Source organism: Plutella xylostella, chromosome 7, assembly GCF_932276165.1.
Source record: "Plutella xylostella chromosome 7, ilPluXylo3.1, whole genome shotgun sequence".
NCBI lineage: Eukaryota > Metazoa > Arthropoda > Insecta > Lepidoptera > Plutellidae > Plutella > Plutella xylostella.
The window spans coordinates 5,488,795-5,511,021 of NC_063987.1; the positions used below are offsets into that span (position 1 = coordinate 5,488,795).

The following is a 22,227-nucleotide window of genomic DNA, read 5'->3' on the forward strand; positions in this document are numbered from 1 at the left end:
GTTCGGTTATAGAACGATATTATAATTAAAATGTCATTTTAATTATAATTAGTTTATTAAAGTGGTAAAGTGTTTGCTGCTGGTTGTTTGTAAAATAAATTTTGTCTAATCTAAGGATTGTTAAAGTTTCGTCTATAGGGTGGGTAACAGAAAAGTATTTTTATTAGTTAGCAGACCTAGATAGGTAGGCACAATATTAATAACTTAATAGCAAGCACTATTTAACTAAGTAGCCTGACTAAGTAGGCTGCCTAAGTAAGAATAACAAATAATAAAATTAAGCTATCAATCATTTGCATCTCAATCATACACACAATTAATTTGCTCATAAAATACACATCACGAAATCACGAATACATACATATTTATACAATTCAATTAGAAGAATTGGTCAAATAATTGTGGTGTGTATTGTGCCAGCAAAATGGAGTCAGCATATTATGCTATGCTGTATAAAATTTTTATACAATCATCATAATCATTAGCCTGATGATCACCTAACTACAGGGCACGTAACATTCCCTAGTTTGCGTGGTCTCTTCTACTCCTGGGCAATGATCGTCGACGGATGTCAGCTCCTGAAAAATTAAATAATTGTTAAGTAAGGGTTATTATTATTATTAAATTCTTTATTGCACAAAGTAAATTGGTACAAAGGCGAACTTAATGCTAGCAGCATTTTCTACCAGTTAACCTTTGGTGATGTTGAAAAAGTGATTGGTAGTGCTTAAGGCTTTGAAGAAAGAAGATGGTTTATATTGAGTGCTTAACCGAAATATTAATATCTTAATATATACTTATCTATACAATATAAATATACACATGATACCTAAATGAATACATTACATACATACATAAATACATACATAAAATTACTATCATCATCATCATCACACAGATAGGGATCAGTTAGGCAGAATGTTCTGCTCTTGGAGGTAGTGGAGACGAACTTTAGATGGGTTCTTTACCAAGTGCCTATAGTGGGGCGAAATAGGTTAGAACATGGTACGCCAGATATTTACCTACATATTCTCCTAGGGAGAGGTATATAATATATTATGTCAAGCCGTAGTAGACAATTACGGGATGATAATGATTATGATGACGAGGGATTAAGCTCTAACAAATGTGTAAATAATATAACTACTTACTTAATAAATAACAAGTCATGAAGTGGGAGCAAGGCTCCCATCTGAGGGAACCATTTACTTATTTGTTTTGATAACGATCGATTAGTTTGTAGTTTTTAGCACACATATAGTAAGTATTGTAGGTACCTTCTGACAATTCTGACCCTGCTTCACTCACACGGAAAATAGACAAATTTAATCCTATAATCTACAGAATTGTCTATGTTATATCACAGGTAATATTATAATATTTATTTGTTATCTTATCTTATCTCCGCCCCGTACAACACGAAAGGGTTATTTTATACGTCCAATATTGGAGGAGGACTATGTCAACAGTGGCAGCAGGTAATCGTAATTCACTGGGTCTAGGCAGCCTATAATTCAGGTGGGATGATTTGTTTGTATTTTGTGGACGGTCCGCTTGGCCTCAAATATACTCTTTACAAGCATCAGTAAAAATATGATAAAATTTTAATATGATACAGACAAACTCCTACACTTTTTTCAAATTGAGAATACTTTATGAATGCCTGTTGTTCTTGTCATTCCTGCGGCCGCTACATGGGTTCGTTATAGACGTTTAATGCGAGTTCTACCAATCATAGCTTCATATTTATGGCCTTTTATAAATTAAAAATAAATCTTTAACCATATTAATACCTTTTTTTCTCCATACCTGGTATCCCTCTCCCAAGCTCTCTCCCCTGTTCTCCCGGAAGCGGACCTGGTTGCCGACGCCGCAGACGCCCCCGTCCAGCAGGCACGGGGACCAGTCCCCCCACTGGACGCACGAAGCACCCTCACTCCAGCCTAGGACTTGCGGCTCTGATAGCTCTTCTCTGTGAGGAGATTGGGGTGAAGTTTATGATATTTATTTGTTTATTTAACTGTTTATTGCACACAAATAGGATAGGAATGTACAAAAAGGCCCTAGTACTAAAATCATTTAATACAAGCCATCTTTTAAGAGGTACAGGGAAACTAAAACTAGTAAATAGGTGAGCCAAAGACACCGCAGACGCCCTGGTTCAGCAGGCACGGGGACCAGTCGCCCCACTGGACGCTTGAAGCACCCTCACTCCAGCCTAGGACTTGTGGCTCTGATAGCTCTTCTCTGTGAGGAGATTGGGGTAGAGTTTATTAATTATTTATTTACTTATTTAAATCTTTATTGGACAAATTTAATATAGGATATAAATGAACAAAAAGGTGGGCTTAATGCTGAAAGAATTTTCTACAAGCCATCTTTTAAGAGGTACAGGGAAACTAAAACTAGTAAATAGGTGAGCCAAAGACACCGCAGACGCCCTGGTTCAGCAGGCACGGGGACCAGTCCCCCCACTGAACGCACGAAGCACCCTCGCTCCAGCCGAGGACTTGCGGTTCTGATAGCTCTTCTCTGTGAGGAGATTGGGGTGAAGTTGGTTCATAATTTATTTTCTGTTTATTGCACAAAATTAAATATAGAATATAATTAATGTACTAAAGGTGGGCTTAATGCTAAAAACATTTTCTACCAGCCAACCTACAGGAGGTACAGGAGTAGGTACTAGTAAATAGGTGTGCAAATAATATTGACTAAGGGTGCAGCCATGAAGCTGCTGCTTCCTGCTATTTTCACAGGGCAACCCTTTCACCACGGTGAGAAATTCTAGACGCACTTTAGGTCTCGTTAGATTTGTCGTATATCGTTGTATGATACGCTTTGAAGATTTTTGATTGATTAAATAGTTACCAGTAAGTAATAAAAAACGTTGTAATTTACACTGAACTATATAAACCCACTGTGTCTGCAATGTTGATTGGCTCTTATTGTAAGCAATATGCAATCTCCATATTGCTTACAGTAAGAGCCACCCAACCCACCAAAACATTTGTTAGCATTTTTATAGCAATTACTGGAAATAAAATAATAAACCTGCACTCACGGATTGTCACCCTCCTCTTCCGCTTCCTCCTCAGCATTCTGCTGCTGATGCTCCTCATCACAATCCTCGTCCAGGTGCGGGAACACGTCGAGCCTCCGCACCTTCAGCATGGCGAAGGGTTTCAGGTCCCGAAGGTTCATTTGGAAGAACGGGGAGAGAGCGTCGAAGGACCCTACTGAGACTCGCTCCACGTTCCGAACTGGTTGCGTCATTGTTTTCGGTATTGGCGTCTGGAGTAATGGGTTGGTTCATTAGTTAAATTACTAAGGTATCTTAGGTATTTCCTTTGAGTTGCAGAAAGGAAGGGTACCTTGCCTTGCTATGATAGTATACGGGAGACAGAAATAGACTTAATGCCGACGTTAGGTTAAAGCTCCTATCTGCAATATGGATAAGTGGTGAATGAATTGAAACTACGCACTATCGTATGACTCAAATACTATGTGCTTTGGCAATTTTGTTTTGTACTCTGAACTTGCATAGTGATCGATGCTGTTCGTAGCTGTAGTGTTATTCTTATCAATAAGTTATTGAATAATGAACCAAGTAAGGTAACGGGTCCATATTCCGAGGTAAATAACAACATTTGAAAGTAAGTAAGAAAAATAAGCATTTGTAACCATCAATATTGATGTGAAATATTGTCTTCTGTAAGAATATACGTTAAATTTTATATTTCTTAACACAGATTCATTGATAACACATTAATTATACTTAAAAAAATATAATTTATTACACATGTCGATTTGCCCTTATACCGAGGTAGGATTATGGTTTCTTCCATATACCGAGGTAGCCTGTTCCATATTCCGAGTTAGTCCTGTCAGTGGCTCCATGAGTGTGGCCATAAACATAAGGAAATTACAATCTAAAATATCGATATACTTTTTTAACCCTAAAGTACTCCAAATAAATTTAATTATTCTAAATAGTAGTTGAAAATAATGAAAAGAATTAAATACTCTCCATTTATATTGGTTTTCGTGATAATTTCTATTATTTATGTAACATTTTCATAATTCATTATTGCAACTGGTAACATTGGCTAGAAAAAATATTCATAATGCTTCTATGATGTTCTATGGACATTTCCAAGCGATTAAAAAAAAAATAGAGTAGAGATGGGGTAAATTGATGAAATAGTGACAGTAATCGAATATAATCGATTATTGAACTCGAATGATTTAAACATTTTTTACTATAGTTTTTATCTAAGTAAGGTCTAAAATTTTTCCACGATATTTTATGTTCTTACTTAAATGTTTAAAAGTTGATGATACGTAATAAAAGTAGATGTGTAAGGGATGAGGAAAAGTATCGAATACTTACAAAAGCCAAATACCTTATCAGTACTAATTTCCGATGAGTACCTAATGTATTTACCATAAACGAATATGATTATAATAAAAGTATCTACCCAGGAATCGATCCAGCATCGATTATTTTTTCATTCAAGCATAGGTCGGAAGCAAGGAACATTGCACTAGGTACATCTCTATGGCGCATGCGCGCTGGACTGGAGGCGCGCCGGCGCCATGTTCAATTTTCCGCCGAAAAGTTTGCCGCTATTCTTTGAAAGTATTTTTGTTAAGTCTTTACATTAGAAAACAAACATCTTTTATTAAATTATTATGTTTGTATTTGCAATATGCAATTGGAAAATCGATAAGGTAAGCTTGTGTGCGAATTATTTTAGGAAATTACGTAAAATGGAAATATTTTTATGTTTTTATCAGTAATTTGGCATCAGTTTAGATACTAACCTAGGTTTTTGATCTAGCGTTTTCGTTTCTAAACTCACTAAGTTTTGTGAAAATGGGTACCAACTTATAAGGATAGATAGGCTTAATTCTGTCAACTATCCATACAATTTACCTACTTACTTTATTTTTCAGTGACAACAACAAGAAAATGAAAAAATCAACCAGACCCCTAAACCAAACATGAAATGCAGTATACAGGACATTCATTTATCTGGGAATTCTGGGATAACAATATTACAACGGCCATCAGACCTCGAAGTAGAAGGATAATGAAAATAAAATACAGAAATGAAATTAGGCAATTGTGTATATAAGTGTTATAAAAACTCCACGGTCGTGTGTGTTATTTTATTCACCCAAATAAAGTTTTACGTCTACAAATTTCTTTCTTTCTTCTTTTATAAAGAGTAATAAGTAGGTAGTATCTAGTAGTAGTTTCGTAAAGTCAGATTCATCTTGATTTTATGGTTTGATGGCATCGGATGACACTGCGAAGGTGTGATGTAGTCATATTCCGATTTCCGAGGTACCTACCTATGTAAAATGTCATACTCCATATTAGGGGTTCAGCAAGTATTTTAATAATCCATATTCCGAGTTATCAAATTATCGATTTAGAAACAACATAGATTTGTTACTCAAATCATACATAAAATATTGGTAAAATTATGTATCACTTACGTTAATAGCGATGAAATAACACTGTGTAGTGTTGCGACACACTTCAACTGTTTTTTATCATTTCAAATATACATACTAAGTTAAGGTTTTCTATGTAACCATGATTTTTGGGTCAACAATTATCGTGTCATATTAAGATTCCTAGAGGATATTTTGTACCGCCGAATTAGGTTATAAGCTTGTCACGTTCATCATTATTATTATGTAATCAAGCATATACTTCAAATGTTATTATTTGTAAAGTTATAAGCTAAAAATCATGACATAGTATTTTTCCTTATACCGAGGGTAACTCGGAGTTAGGAACAACGTATAAAAATCAGGCCCTTATACCGAGGTATTTTGTTTTTGAGTTTAAAGGGGTTAAATTAGTTTAAAAAGAGTTAAAATTTAAATTTAATGTAAGTATAAGAATATAATAAACTAAATATAAACTATTTACAAAGTTGAACGTCGTATAAATATTAAAAAACACAATTATTAAATATGGCTGGCCTTACGTAAGCCGGGTCGCGTTTGTATGAAAAACATGGCGGCGTCGCCCTCACGGCACATTACATGAGTTTTTAGTAATTTTAGGCAATTTTAAACATATTTACTACATCAAGTAGTTTCAGTTAAAGATAATGAACGATTAAATGTAATTTTAGAGTATCCAAACCTATTAAAATGAGTAATAATCATGAAAATAAATATAACTCGAAATAAGGACGCCATTTTGAATACCGCGATATATGGACCCGTTACCTTACTTATGTGGTAAAAACATACGCAAATGTGATACTTGCCTCGTAAGAAATGCCATCCACTGTCCCAGCATCCCAAGGATACAAAGGAATTTCAGCAGACTTCAGCCAGTCAGTCTTGTTGCAAAGCTCAAATCTGGAAGTGCCCAGGAACCAATCAGGGGAAGGCCTCATGGCCACTGCGATGGAGAAGAGGTGGTGAATCTGGTCCACTCTGAAGAGGGAATGGGATGGCTTGGACATGTCTGGATGGTGTCGGCGTTTACCCCTGATGAGAGTTCTGGTGCCTCCAGTTGGAGATATCTGTTGGAGGTATGATATAGGTGTTAACTTAGTAGCAGTTACCTATGAGATTCGCTTAGTTTTAAAAAAAAATATGGAATTTCCGCGATATGTGTTAATCTAGTGTGTCAGCTTCTATCATATCAACTTTCATGAACATCTGATCAGTATTTATAATATGAAATGGTTATAATCATCCACAAACATTTTCATCGCTTGGGAGTGTATTAGCAGAAATAACTGCAGTTGATAAAATAATACTTACAGCACTTATAATTTCTTTCTGCAGCTCATCTATGTCCCCTTCTTCAGCCAATCTCTGGAGGCCCTTGGAGGCGTTCATTCCTTGTTCCCAGAGCACGTAGTCATATGCGTGGGATGCTCCAATCATGAAGCTGTATCCATTCTCATCAGGCTTGTTGGGGTAGTGACGTGGGTGCGTCGCTCTTGACCACACTCCTTGGAAGATTACCTGTATATATGGAGGTGGTATCTTTTGAGTAGCTGAACAGGTAAATACATATACTTAAAAAAACACAAGTACATCCTACACTGAATGTATATTTTATAGGGTTCACCATTACCATGTATCAGTTAGTGTTATTCAAAATATAATTACAGCGTGATACAGGCTGGTTGTTTAAGCTGCTGATGTAACAGTTTAAATAAATAAATACAGCTACGTCTTTTATTTTAATACATGATTCATAATTCATAACGCTTACATCGGTGAAGTTAATGGTTTCCAAAACTTATAGCAAGTCATTAAACAATGGATTGATGTATGTAATCTAGTACGAGTAACATTGGTAGTATACCTATACATAATAGGTACATCTTATAAAAGTTATTTATTTCAAAATCAAGATACAAAAACTCATCTCACCTCGTACCTCGCCTCGCTGCAAAGCTTGCACTCATCGGAGGCCTGCAGCGGTGGACTATCGATGGGTTTGTTGATGTCCTTCTGCAGAGTGATCGTGAGGTTGGTGCCCACATACCAGACCTCTTCGTTCTCCGCCACCATAGCCCGGAGACGGATGCGCTGGTCACTGTCGCTGTGCTTCGGGGATACCCAGTGGACCTGGAGAGGGACAGTTAAAACATCTGATGGAAGACAAATTGGGAGTAATACATAAAATCAGGGCTTAATTTGCCCTAGGTATCGATTCAGGACGATATCGTAGTCTTTTGATGATAATGATGCTGATCAATCCTGAATTCATACGGTGAGTATAAACGAACATGATTATGTAGGTATTGTTTTATCATTACACATAGCATAGAAAATAACAGACTAGTGATGCCAATAGTTTCATACTTTCTGATGTTGGAATGATTCTTATACTTACATTAGACATTCTTCAGCAATGGTTTAGCGAGGAAGACTGAAGAAAGAATATTGGGTTACGGACTCGTGGCTCTCCATCGAGGAGACCTATCACCAGAGCTACCTAACAGAGAATGAGACTGAAGTTGTCATTTCCTTTATGAGGACCTCATCTATTTCTAATTTCCTATTTGGAGTACTTTTCTTCGTCATCTACCCTACCGTCTACTGTACCTCAATCTGATGCTTGTCGGTGTTGTCTGCGTTCTCCACGGTGTTGTGGCAGCTCTCGCTGTGCCGGGTCTGGGTGCCGGTGTCGAGGGTCTTCAGACTGCCGACGTCCACCGCCAGCTTCTCATCATCCACCTCGTAAGGGTCTTCCACTGTTATGATGAACCATTGGTATCGTCGTAACGAACCAAACGGAATTTCATAAATGTATCTAGACGTCGTTGGCAATACTAATTGGAAGCACTTGAGTGTATTTATATACAAAGAATACTAAATGCGATGCGTCCGTTGCTTACTATTTCGAAAGGTGGACACTTACCTCTACTTTCCTATTTTGACTACTTTTCTTCGTCGTCTCCTTTTCTACTCCGTCTACAGTTTTGTCAGCATTCTTTCTTTGCTTACCTCTACTCATTTTGACTACTTATCTTCATCTACTGTACCTCAATCTGGTGCTTGTCAGTGTTGTCTGCGTTCTCCACGGTGTTGTGGCAGCTCTCGCTGTGCCGGGTCTGGGTGCCGGTGTCGAGGGTCTTCAGACTGCCGACGTCCACCGCCAGCTTCTCGTCATCCACCTCGTAAGGGTTGTCCACGTCAGGGTCTTCCACTGTGATCATGAACCAGCGGAATGGGCGCGTCTCGTTCATCGCTTTTAGCAGCACTGTGGAGTTTTGGCACGTTGGAGTAATGAATTTACGTGTATGTGTGAATAAAATAATGTTGTTTTTATTTATCTGATGAAATTATTCATTTTGTTATGGTTACGATGGAATGGTTAGTGCTCACCTTAGATTGTAACCTACGACTACAAATAATAGACACACGTGATGATGAACAGATAGATGATTAGCGTAAAATTGTTTTGTAGTAGATTAACCGATTTGAGTTCCTAATCCTTTTTTCGATTTCTAATACAAACATCAGCCGGTATCAAACTTTGTACATAATCAAAAGAAAAGCTTTTAGGATAGTGATAAGATTTCTATACTATAATGTATGTTCAGTTACATACATTACCTAAAAATATTTTACTTTAACATTAGTTCTCTTTTTATAGATTCGATCAGCCCATGCTCAGTACGGATGTATTTTCTACTGCTGACCGCCACATATGGTTAGTTGCCCAAAAATAGCTCGTCAGTGGTTTTGCTGAGGACCGGAAATGATGTTGCGGTTACGCCATGCACTTGAAACTTGTATAAATAAACTCTATTAAAGTCAAGTGGATAAGAAACAAAAGAGCACTTTTATGTTCATATTCGGCTGCTTGTAGTTTGCCTTCCGAAATAGGTAGGTAAGTACTTGAAAATAGTGCAAACTGCAGAGTTCTACAGGTCAACTATAAAGTCGTGAAAACGGAAGTGGATACTAATTGTTTAAGATCGTATTTAATCGATCTGATATATTTATTAAAGGACAAATTCGTTAAAAATCTATAATCAATCGGTATTTTATTTTAAAAATGTATGTAAAAGTAAGTAAATAACTGATGATCATGAAAAGTCTTAGCAAAATCGCACTCTTTGATGTCAGGACTTTATAATTTGACTGTAAGTTTGTGTTAATAACATACTTACATAAGTACATACTACATATATCATGATTGTAATTCTTGAAGGGGTTGTCAGAGGTGACTCGCAAGCAAGCTACGCGCTTTTCGCTGTATGTTTGCATTACACGGACCTTACCCTTCTTTAGAAGTCGGTTAATTATAGCCTTACAAAATCGGTGGTAGGTACTTGTACTTACAAACATACGTTTGATCTGACAGATAGTGGGTCCTAGACTCCTTGGTGACCAGGGTCAGTTTGAACAGGTTGTTGTTCTCTGTCGGCGTCCTCACAGTCGCCAGCTTCGGAGTCTGGTCGCATTTCTCAAGACGCTTCGTGTGCACTATACTTGTTGCTAGTAACAACAGCATTGATGCTCTCACAATCCTGAAAAACAAACGTAGGACTAAAGACCCAAATTAATTGATCAACAAAACAAATGAATCGCGAAAGGTCATAGCGTAGGATTAGGTCAGTTGGTACCTAATCAAAATGACATTTAAACTAATTTTATATTCGTCTTTTTAATTTAAAATGATTCTATTGGTAAATATACTCCAATATACTCACATTTTCATGATAGACGCTTTCAATTTGGGTCAGTTCACAAACTTAACAACTGACCACTTCTTGCTCTCCTAACCAATTGTTGACACAATCCTCATGCCGAATATGTATAAATCTAGAACCTTTACACTATAGAAACAATACAATGTTACTTGTATGTAGTTTTAAGAGAAAACGCAAGTAAAACACAAATCTTTGAGGTTATCCCGAGTTATCAAAACAACACTTCTCGTTCGGCGATAGACTGGAAATAAAACGTAGTGGGACCGTCTTGGCGTCGCGCCAAGGGGGTTACTTTACACCGACGAAAAAGTAACGAACGAGAGCTTTCGTGTAACCAGCACGTTGAGTACAATGAGATAGAGTCATGCCTCGCGCAGCAGCGCTTTGAAACTTCGTGTAGAGAGTAGCCCCCAGTCGCGGGACTATCGGCCACAGATTATTCACTTACACCTTCCCGAGAGACATAGGTTAAACAGCGGAGGCATGAATTCATGGATTTTTACCGCCTTCAAAGAAGGAGGTTCTCAGTTTAATTGTATGTATGTTTGTTCGAGATCCTTTGGCGTTTGGCTGAATCGATTTTATTTTTTAGTTTCAGGACCAGTTTTTCAGTACATAGGATCTGTGTTGTATGTAGCTCATGTATTTATATCTACAATTAGGTACTTGATTTAAATTAACAGTGAATGTTGGTGATTTCAAATAATTTACATTATACAACCAAATAAAGAAAGATGTGTAAATTCGTATTGGAATGGTAGGTTAGGACTAATTACCGTTTAATTTGTGGTCAAGTTGATAAATTTTTCATTTCATTTGTTATTCAATTAAATGATTAATTCATGTTTAATGAATTAAACATCGTTTTAATAATACAAATTTGTACCTAACTACTAATAATATTATGATATTATAATGATGAAAGATGCATGTAGGTACTTAATAAGCACTTGTAACAACTTACCTCAAGACTACGAACCGATTTCAAGAATTGTTTCAATATTATAGTGTAAAATTATTTCTTCTTATTATAGGATACTTTTATCCCGGAATTCCCGCGGAAACCCGTCTGGAGGCGATTCGATGTTCGCGCGCAAACGTTTGTTACTGCTCAATAAAATTTAACCTAGTGATAATAATTATAAATTAACGGATGTTTGGTGCAACTTACCCGATAAAAACTTCCCCTTACCAATTTAAACCCAGAGATGTGCATCTGTGCGTCATAAATATTACATCACGGAGGTACCAAGCAGGTTACTCTGATATTAATAGCTAACCGATAATGTCCTCAGTATTAGACCTTAACAATTCATGTGTCGGCTCCCTTGGGTAGGGTTTGTACCTGTTTTGACATCAGAGTTGATCCCCAGGGTGGGTTAGGGTCAAGTACGCACATAAACTGGGCTTACCCTCGTCTTTACCAGGGGAGTACGCCTGAACAAAACAGACTCAGCGCTCGTCATAAAAATATATTCGTTTCTATTGATAGCGGAGGATTCGATATGGGCATGTAAGTAACATTTATATTTATTATGGAACTTATTTAGTCTTTATTTGCCTACTTATAGATCTACTACTTTACATGTACTTACTTAATTATTTATTAGGATATTAGTTTCTTTCGTACGAAGCCGGAACACACCAGTTATAAATAAATTATAATGCAGTCTTGCAAAATAATGAATAAGATCATAGTACTATTTTACTCCTGATTCGATATTATGACATGAATAAAATATAAAATACAATATTTTATACAATCATAATGGCGATTGATGGTGTCTTTGCATTCGTGAGTATAAAAAAAAATACTACACACTATATGCGATTGGCGAGCAACGAAAAAAATATATCCAAGGTTTTTTTATGTGGTGCGAACATGATCAAGCACGCATTTAGTAAATACAGGAGTTTGTGCAAACTAACTTACTTAATGCGTGCTTGATATGAGCGGTGGTAGCTCAGTCGGGTAAGCGACCGCTTCTCACGCAAGAGATGCGCGTTCGAATCCCGGCGCTGACATGTACCAATGGCGTTTAAATTAAGTACAATGTATACCATTGCTCTTACGGTGAAGGAAAACATCGTGACTCACGATGTTTTCCTTCGATCCACGATTCGTGAGGAAACCTGCGTATCTAGATTTAGCACATCTAGATATATGCCCCGAGAAGAGAACCCGCAGTGGACCAGCGTGGTGGGAAATGGTCCAAGCTTAGAAAGGCAGTTTAAACCTTGGGGATATGCACAAAGGTTCCACTTGAGAGAGTAGAGTAGAGAATAGAATAGAATAGTGCAAACTAAAAAAAGTACCTAAGGTAAATAAAGTAATGGTGAAAACGTTCCATAGATTGTTTCTCATTTACCTACTTATATTATTATGATTATTTCGTATCAAAATACACTTCTTATAAATACTTACAATAAGTGTAACATTTTAGTCGTGGTAGCCCGTGTATCTGTCCAGTTGAACTGTTACTAAAATAAACTTCAAATTCAAAACACAAAATTAAACACAAAATCACATAGTGTCGGTTAGAGCCGGTATGAATGAAACAATCCTAAAACAAATTGTTTATTCCGTCATACGTTCACGTTGAAATAGTATTTAGTTGTTGGTATCAAGCATGAGCAGAAAAACAACAAAAATAGAGCGGATGCATATCTACGTGACTTGTGTGTGCGATGCGCCTACTGAATCAACATCAATATTCGGTCGCAATGCCACTGATTGCTGCCTCTTTTTTATCAGGCGCTTTGACAAATGTAGAGAGAGGTCATGCACGTAAATAGAATGAAAAAAGTGGATTTATGGTCTAGTGTTCTTTACTTTAATAATTTTATTCAATCAAAAAATTATAGACAGAGGTGGATAATTTAAGTACTTAAACTAAAATTCTACTTACCTAAGTATTTATACGTAGGCTTATCTAATCTAATAGATGTGTTCAATTGTTTATCTAGGTAAAACTAGGCAAGGTTGTCTGAAAAAGATCGCTTTAAGAGATAAGATCGCCTTTTGTACCCTTATAGACGAGTAATTTGTTAACTTTATTGTAACTTACCGTTCAATCCAATGTAGGCATATGATAACATTTTAACATTTTTTTTTTCCTATGGTTGATACGGATAGTGGATAAAATAAAATGCATCCTTCCTACTGAACCCTAAATCCCTGCCACCGCACTTGCAGCAATTTCATTTTTTATTTACGCGACGTAAAATATTACGTGGGCAAATTTGCATGTTACGTTACCTCTTTTAGTTTCGCAGTTGGGTGTAAACAAGCCGGGTCCCGAACCGCGTTCTTGGGGTAATACTCGTAAATATAGATATAGAAAATCCTGTTTGCTGAAAACAGAGGGCCATACTAGCCCGAAAGCTGAAAGCGCAAATATTTATGGCGAATGCCCGCGTGTATACAGAGCAGATGTTGAGATGCGACGGCAGTTGTTAAATGATAATATATACCTATTTCATTATAATTTATCATTATGATACATACTATACAACATGATAAACGATCTGTACACGAGCCTACATACATATTTTTTTACAGAGCACCTAGCACAGCCAACAGTAATTTGGGAGTACCAACGAACGGTGGTAGCTCAGTCGGGTAAGCGCCAGCTTCTCACGCCAGAGATGTGGGTTTGAATCCTGGCGCTGACATGTACCAATGATTTCTTTGAATTTAAGGACATCGTATACATACGATCTCTTTTACGATGAAGGAAAACATCGTGAGGAAACCTGAATATCTAGATTTAGCATATCTAGATCTGAACCCACCAACCCGCAGTGGACCAGCGTGGTGGGAAATGGTTCAAGCTTAGTATGGCAGTTTAGATCTTGGGGGATATACACAAGTTCCACTCAAGAGAGCCAGGTGAAGGTACTTACACCACCACAGTGAATAGGATAGAAAATAATAGTACCATGAACTATAATAGTTTCTATCTATTATTATAGACCTACTGCGAGTTGTACCTACACGTCACACAGAGAGCCACTAATGCCTCTTGTCGCACCCGCCGTGGCCACATAACAAAGTTAATATACGTGACCCCTCAGTAGATACTAAAACGAACACCATCTTGCACTTTGCCGGATTATACACTCATATCCCGGAGCTTGTACAGTTGGAGTCACCCGAAATGCACCGTTTTAGTCCTAATTCAACTCTTATGGCGTACGAATTAAGTAGAAAGAACGAAGTCTAACGCTTGGCGAGTCGAGTCATTTCGGGGTCCTTGGAAAAGCATAAGGCCACAAGTCAGACAATGAAAGAGGATCTCAAGTCTGAGATATGACAGCATTGCTTTTTTCACTGCTCTACTTAGGACTTGTTTTGTTCCCGGAATCAAAAAATGCTTGAGACGTGCCGGAAAAAAACAATTTCTTCCTTAAAAGTGCGGTGATTAACGTTTTGCAGCTTAATTTCGGACCTCTGATGCAAAAAGTTGCAACTTATTTGGTTTACCTTTTTTTGTCTTATGAATCCAGAAAAAACCATGATTCAGTTTCAGTACCTACTGATATATTAAAGTACTTAACATTAAAATTGTTTGTTACAGTATCTCATAAAATAAAATGTAGTTACGAGGGTTTTCGTTAACATTTTAATGTTGTAAGTCAAATTCAAAAGGTATTTATTGCCACTAAATGCACACCGAAATACAATAATACAAAATTAAATCAGGTTACTTAACTAATTAATAATATTCCTAGGCATAACAACACAACGCTGGTTTTCAGACTGCCCCTTTTACTTAACTAAACTTAAAACAACTACTGGGTTTTTACTTTTTAATTAGAGTGGAGATCACGCATCAAAGAAACGATTAATGTTGTATAGTAATGAAATGTGTGTGTATTCCTGTATTGGTACAAACAATACAGTCCACTTCAATTCAATACCATCCTAACTATCCTAACTTAATATTATAAATGCGAAAGTAACTGTGTCTGTCTATCTGTCTGTCTGTCTGTTACTCTTTCACGCCAAAACTACTGAACAGATTTTAATGAAATTTGGTATACATGTCGCAGGCATCTGGTTTAATCTCCTGTTTGATTGAACCGCTAGCCCGTTCATTGGATGACGCTGCTTAGTTGTATGACTAGGCCGAACGTTGATTGCACAAGCGCCACAAAACGTCCAACTAGTTAGCTGACTTAAAATCAGTCAGGTGGTGAACAAAACAAATATGGCGTCTAACAGCTAACAGCTGATACAAAAAGCACCTATATTGTTAGTTTTTGCAAATAAATTAGCTTTAAAGTGCGTTATTTGTGTTAAAATAGTGTGACAACATGGATTTACCTATTATTACGCCGTGGGCGGATAGTTTCAAAGAAAAAATTGTGGCGTAACTGGATAATTATAAACAACAATATGAAGGTACGTTTATTGTTATTGTTTAGTTAATTTGTGAGGTAAGAGCTTTTTAACATAGTCTTTTTGTTGACTCTTGTCTGGTCATGTTCACCCTAACCAGACATTATAAAGTTGCTATACTATATCCCATTCAACGACTCCGCTGAATGACGTTCAGTCAAGACGTCGAACGTTACAATCAACGACTTGACGAGTTGTCCTTTAGTCATACAACTGAATAGCGCCATCCAATGAACGGGCTAGTGGTTCAATCAAACAGGAGATTAAACCAGATGCCTGCGACATACATATGGTCTGGACCCTGGGAAAGAACATAGGCTTCTTTTTATCCCGGAATTCCCACGGAAAAACTTTTTAAGGCGAAGCGAAGCTCGCGGGACCAGCTATTCATTTATAAAAAACCGGCCAAGTACGAGTCGGGCTCGCGCACAAAGGGTTCCGTAGCAGCAAATATAATAAACTTTAAATCAACCTATCTCAAAAACTATAAGAGATACTTTGATCAAACCAAAAATCGTTGAAAGAGTTAATTAGCATGCATCACCTCTATTTTTTTTAGAATTTTATACCCCGTAGTTATAAAAATAGAGGGGGGGGGACATACTTTTTACGACTTTGAGAGCTGATATCTCAAAAACCGTTCACTTTAAGAGAAATGTTTTTTAGAAAACTTTATATCATTTTAAAAGACCTTTCCATTGATACCCCACACGGGTATGTACATCGAAAAAAAAAATTTCATCCCTCAGTTACATGTATGGGGGGCCCCACCCCCAATTCTTTTTTTTACTATTTAGTGTCATATTTTTGTAGCGGTTCATACAACACATATTCCCATCAAATTTCATCACTGTAGTACTTATAGTTTCCGAGTAAATCGGCTGTGACAGACGGACAGACGGACAGACGGACAAACGGACATGACGAAACTATAAGGGTTCCGTTTTTGCCATTTTGGCTACGGAACCCTAAAAACCGAAAAATAACTGTGTTCGAATCAAAGGTAAACTATTATATTTATTATGTTCTATGTATAAGTCGGTATGTTAATATTGATAAATACATTTTCAGCAATCATGTCGTTTTAAAGTAATTAATTACTTCCATGCCAGACATTGTGAAATACAGACATTATAAACTACTAGCTGTTCCCGCGAGCTTCGCTTCGCCTTAAAAAAAATTCCCGTGGGAATTCCGCGATAAAAAGTAGCCTATGTTATTTCTCAGGGTCTAGACGATCTGTATACCAAATTTCATTTAAATCCGTTCAGTAGTTTTGGCGTAAAAAAGTAACAGACAGGCACACACAGTTACTTTCGCATTTATAATATTAGTTAGGATTATTGTGTAAAAAATTTATAATATTATACGTGTATAAGTAAGGATAATATTACCTACTCTGGGTTAATTATTGCAAGTCTATGGGTTAAATCTATGAAAACAAATATGACAGAAAAGGAAAAGGAGGAGAAAAGAGAAAAGCAAGTGAAAAGTGACATTTGACATTAAGTAAATGTCTTCGTCTCAGATAAGGACTTTGTATAGAGTACTCGCAACGCAAAAACGAGAATTTGTGTTAGGCCTGGGTCTCCTATTTACGCCGTGGGTCGCGACAAGCGTCACGCCGTAGGCCTCGTCACGATGCTCACTATAGAAATGTACTGATGCGGTCTCCCTCACACGCCGACGTTGGCGCGTAGACATAATGAGCATTGTGATGCGGCCTACGGAGTGACACTGGACGCGACCTACGGCGTAAATAGGAGACCCGGGCCTTAGGCCATGTCCGCACAGCGAATATTTCGCCGCGCGAATTGCGATCCCGGCTGAGACAAATCCGCACTTGCGGATACTCCTATAATAATTTATGGATAATTCTACTAAACATTAGCTACCGTACGTCGACAAAATCTCTTTTTGCCCACCATACAACTCTCGAGATCACCTGAGTGAACCGTCGACAGTTTTTGAAGTACCGTACGCCTTTGTCCACCTAGATTTCAAGGCAAATTATAAGATGTAGAGCTGCTGTTTATCGTAATGAATGAACATTAAATATTTGTTAAATGTTGTCTTTTATAGTCAAAAGAGAGCTGTAGTAAAATTTTTCCTCCTATAATATTTGAAATTCCTTGAAACTCCTATAGTATTCAATGTGTAAATATTAAAAAAAATCATTTTTGTACGCACTACGGGTAAGATTATTTCAAATTTGGGTATTTGATGGGTTATTTTATGACGGATCACCCCCTTATACTGGGACCACTATTAACGCTACACCCTGTATATGGTTAGCTAAATCAACTGCACATGCCTTCTATCCATTGACATATATATGACATATATTATCATTGCTTCTATCTTTTACCACCCACCAATTTACAGAATTAACCAACCAATCACCCGTTAATTGACTCTAATACTCTTCTACGTACTTTGGAAAGTACTTACCTATAAGTAATATATTTTTTAACAGCAGACGGAAATAAAACTACATACATATAAAGAAACGTACCTACCGGGTTTTTATGTGTTTCTAATAACCTGAGCAAATAGGTAACTAAGTATTTATAGTGGTACTTCCTGTGAAGGCATTAGCCAGTGTAGATGCGAAACACTGTAGACAGAAAATAATACACTCACGGACAATGAAAAGGTTCCACTGAGAAAAAACCAAATTACTTCTAAACGAAAAAGGCTAGCTTAATGACGGCTTCTGCAACATTGAAGTACATTTCACAGAGATACAAATAGGTAATACTGAAAACGATGCGATGAAATGTGGAGGCTCACCCATCCTGGGCAGTCAGCGACTGACGCTTATCTGGCTGACTAATCATCTCAGCACGGTTACCAACGCTAGACCAGCTCCAGTGTTTTTCCCCGAAATGCTAAGGAGAAGAAGATTCAAAGGTGGTGGTAGTAGACCCCAGACAAAAGTTATCCGGGTTCATTTTTAACCGTCCACGGAAATAGAGCAGTGTTATAAGTTTAACGACGTGTCTGTGTATCTGACTGCGGTAGCGTAGCACCTAAACAACTGAACCTATTTTCGTTTTGTTTTTTAGGGTCATAGGCAATTCTGAATGTTCTTAGCCATGTCATTTTTAAGTTTTTATAAACACGAAATCGGTTAACAGAAATATAAAAAACATAACAATTTATTCTTAGCTAAATAGCTAGGTATATTTAATTTATCAATAAAGAGTCTTCTTCCAATATGACTAAATTATATAGTGTTTCAGACGAGTTGTGTCTCCTGTTTTCTTAATGATCGAAAGGCTCTTATAAGTGGAACGTCGTAGATAGCTGTACCTGAAAAGTCAATGATAATAATATAATATCATAAATACACATTGCTCATGAGTGTATTAAGTTATTACAACAACAACATAAATATCTTTATCAAAATCAACAGGATAAATATATAATCATGGCAGCCATAATAATATATGGAATTTTATTTTTAGCAATGGAATTTCAAAATATTTCCAATTTAGCATGCGGTTTCGATGCTGGAACAATGCATTGTTCAAAAATGTATTTGGGTCTGTTAACAACGGTTTATCTGGTGCGTTGATAAATAAGTGTACCTAATGTACAAATTGTACATTACATCATATTACATGCAGATAGATTACAGTGTGAACCACGTAACTTGACCAATCATACTTGTTCCCCTGGGTAGGTAAATAGATGATATATAGTTAGATATATTTCTTATTTATTTAACACAATAAACACATTGGTTACACGGAAAGATTACATCAGGTAATGATAAATATACGATACTAGCTGTTCCCGCGCACTTCGCTTCGCCTTAAAAAGTTTTCCCGTGGGAATTCCGGGATAAAAAGTAGCCTATGTTCTTTCCCAGGGTCTAGACCGTATGTATATCAAATTTCATTCAGATCCGTTCAGTAGTTTTGGCGTCAAAGAGTAACAGACAGACAGACAGACAGACACAGTTACTTTCGCATTTATAATATTAGTTAGGATTAGTTAGGATTAGGATTAAATAACAGACAGACAGAAAGTCGTTAAGATAAAGTCAAGCAATAGGTGTATTTATCATGTTAACAAAACAGATCAGGATAATAAAAATATTAAATAAATAAATAAATATGTGGGGACATTTCACACACGGCCATCCGACCCCAAGCTAGGCAGAACCTGTGTTATGGGTGTCGGACAGCTGATATATCTACACAAATACATAGATAGATAGATACTAAATATAAATATCAACACCCAAGACCCGAGTACAAATATCTGTCTTTAAACAAATATCTGCCCCAGCCGGGAATCGAACCCGGGACCTTCGGCATAGCAGCCAGGGCCACTAACCACTACGCCATTCGACCGTCAACAATATAATAATGCTATGATTATTATTAAACAATCACAGCGCAGGGTATTCTGCCAGGTTGTACTACAACCTTCTAGGGGTTCCTTCTACAGGTTGTAGTAGTAGTAGGGTGCACTTGCAGGCACGGATGTAGAATAGAATAGAATAGAATATTGCTTTATTGAACACCACATAAATCAGACATATAAAAAAATGTAATGTAAAGATGTAATGTATTAACGCCCTTCACTATTGGTCTGTTAGGGAAATTACGCGCCCCGAATTCTATCTTATCATTCGCTTAAACGCAACATGCTGAGATGCCCGTCATTTTGGTCAAGTTACGTGGATCCTAGTGTACTTCGGTACTTACAAATTATGTTAGTGGCTTGACAAATGAACACAACGAACATGATGAAGTGTCTTGTAAACGCTATGGAACTGAAGTATATATAAGCCCCGAAGCCTCCCAGAAACAGGTCGTATATTCCCAAAACAATGGCAAATATTATCGCCAAGAGCAAAGTTAGTTGATGGAATTTCATAGCCTGAAAAAATATAAATTAAGAATTTTTAGTGTTTTAACCGGTGTAATCGTAATTTTATTTTATCTCGTGCCATATACTACTCCTAAGATCGCATCCAGTGGCGTGCTTTGGGAGAGGCCTACGTCCAGCAGTGATGATGATGATGACGATGATATATTATACTACTTGCAAGACTTTGCGTCTTGCTGGGTTTGCAGTAGACAAACTGCGAACTTTTTTTTGGTCAAAATACTCACTTTTAGTGACGAAATGACCAGAAGGGTTCCAAACACAATGAATGGACCGATGGCCACTAGAAGGCACAGTTGTAGAGGGCCCAACAAGTGTTCAATATGCTCTTTTGGTTTTACGCTGTGTGTCAGTAAATACAGTATGACATAGAGAATTGCTGCCATCTGTAATAAATATTTATTTATAGGATTTAAACTGGCGACCGAATGGCGTAGTGGTTAGTGACCCTGACTACTGAGCCGAAGGTCCCGGGTTCGATTCCCGGCTGGGGCAGATATTTGTTTAAAGACAGATATTTGTACTCGGGTCTTGGGTGTTGATATTTATATTTAGTATCTATCTATCTATGTATTTGTGTAGATATATCAGCTGTCCGACACCCATAACACAGGTTCTGCCTAGCTTGGGGTCGGATGGCCGTGTGTGAGATGTCCCCACATATTATATTATATATTATTATAAACTACATAATAATAATATTATTCTCAAGTTTTTTTTTTTAAAAGCTAGCATATTTCGCATCCGCATTAGCTTGACTTAGAGAGCGACTGCGACGGAATACTTTTGTCACGTCTTGAAGTGGGCGTCTTGCGCCCCGTGCTAGGCCTTGAGGATTATGGTGTATTTGACCCTAAATTGAAGAAAGAGGAACACCAACGCGCTCCAAAATATGTTTTTATTAAATACGACTTCATTAAGTAGGTAATTGTATGAGACGATCGCGATGGTCGAGGTCTAGTTGAGTCCCAACAATACACAACTATGTAATACATATTTTTAAGTTGCTTTTTTAAGTTGTTTGGTTTAAGTAATAGTAAAATATTATATCTAGCCTATGTCCTGCAGTGGACAATTACGGATGATGTAACTACATAACTATATAGTTAACTTACAAATTTGGAAATTCCTAAGCAGATAACGGAACCCCTGTATAGTAAATACTTTCGTCTCCTCATTTCCTCAGGGTTACTTTGTCCATTAGGACTCATAGATATCACAGTAAACATTTTTGAAATTGTTCTCGAAGTTATCTTATACAAAGCATCAAATTCTCCGTCTAATTTTGCGTAAGTTCTATTTTGTACGAGGCTAAGCAAGTCAAAATAGAAATCAAATGGTAATAATTTGGAAAGGATGGCGTTTGGATTCATGAATTTAGATTTTACCAAAAGTATTGTGATTGTGTAAACCACTGTAAACAAAAAAGTCAAAAAACGAGAGCTTGACACATTGACATAATGTTTTGGCTTGACAAATGAATGACAAATATTTTTTTTTTTAAATTTTATTATGTAAAGGAGATTAGTAAGTTGATTCCAATGACGAAAGAAAAAAGTTTATTCCTAGTGAAATGTAATGTCTTTATTTATTACTAGCTTACATTATTAATTTTATACCGAATAGGATGTGACTCGCTTGCTATTCACCTATTATAGGTACATGGAAAATTTACTTATGTTAAACAAAAACAAAAAGACTTTC

The 22,227-nt window shown here is 36.9% G+C and overlaps 2 protein-coding genes across 3 annotated transcripts; both read right to left on the reverse strand.

Annotated features, from left to right (window-relative positions):
* Positions 1 to 36: 36 nt before the first annotated feature.
* Positions 37 to 10,471, reverse strand: LOC105398334 (spondin-2). 2 transcript variants are annotated; one of them, XM_048622045.1, is made up of 10 exons: positions 10,215 to 10,471; positions 9,844 to 10,031; positions 8,670 to 8,755; positions 8,098 to 8,229; positions 7,420 to 7,617; positions 6,799 to 7,005; positions 6,294 to 6,554; positions 3,062 to 3,291; positions 1,810 to 1,972; positions 37 to 578 (listed from the first exon to the last, which is right to left on the reverse strand). In XM_048622045.1, the coding sequence occupies exons 1-10, from the start codon at positions 10,220 to 10,222 to the stop codon at positions 498 to 500; spliced, it is 1,554 nt and encodes a 517-aa protein (XP_048478002.1). In that variant the 5' UTR covers positions 10,223 to 10,471; the 3' UTR covers positions 37 to 497. The 2 variants fall into 2 exon arrangements, with proteins under 2 accessions (XP_048478002.1, XP_048478001.1); XM_048622044.1 differs by lacking the exon at positions 8,098 to 8,229 and having other exon boundaries at positions 8,538 to 8,755.
* An 8,301-nt stretch (positions 10,472 to 18,772) lies between these two features.
* Positions 18,773 to 21,962, reverse strand: LOC105398294. The gene is made up of 4 exons (XM_011570367.3): positions 21,639 to 21,962; positions 20,751 to 20,909; positions 20,340 to 20,514; positions 18,773 to 18,933 (listed from the first exon to the last, which is right to left on the reverse strand). Exons 1-4 carry the CDS (start codon positions 21,894 to 21,896, stop codon positions 18,860 to 18,862), a joined length of 666 nt encoding a protein of 221 aa, XP_011568669.3. The 5' UTR covers positions 21,897 to 21,962; the 3' UTR covers positions 18,773 to 18,859.
* Between the last annotated feature and the right edge of the window lie 265 nt (positions 21,963 to 22,227).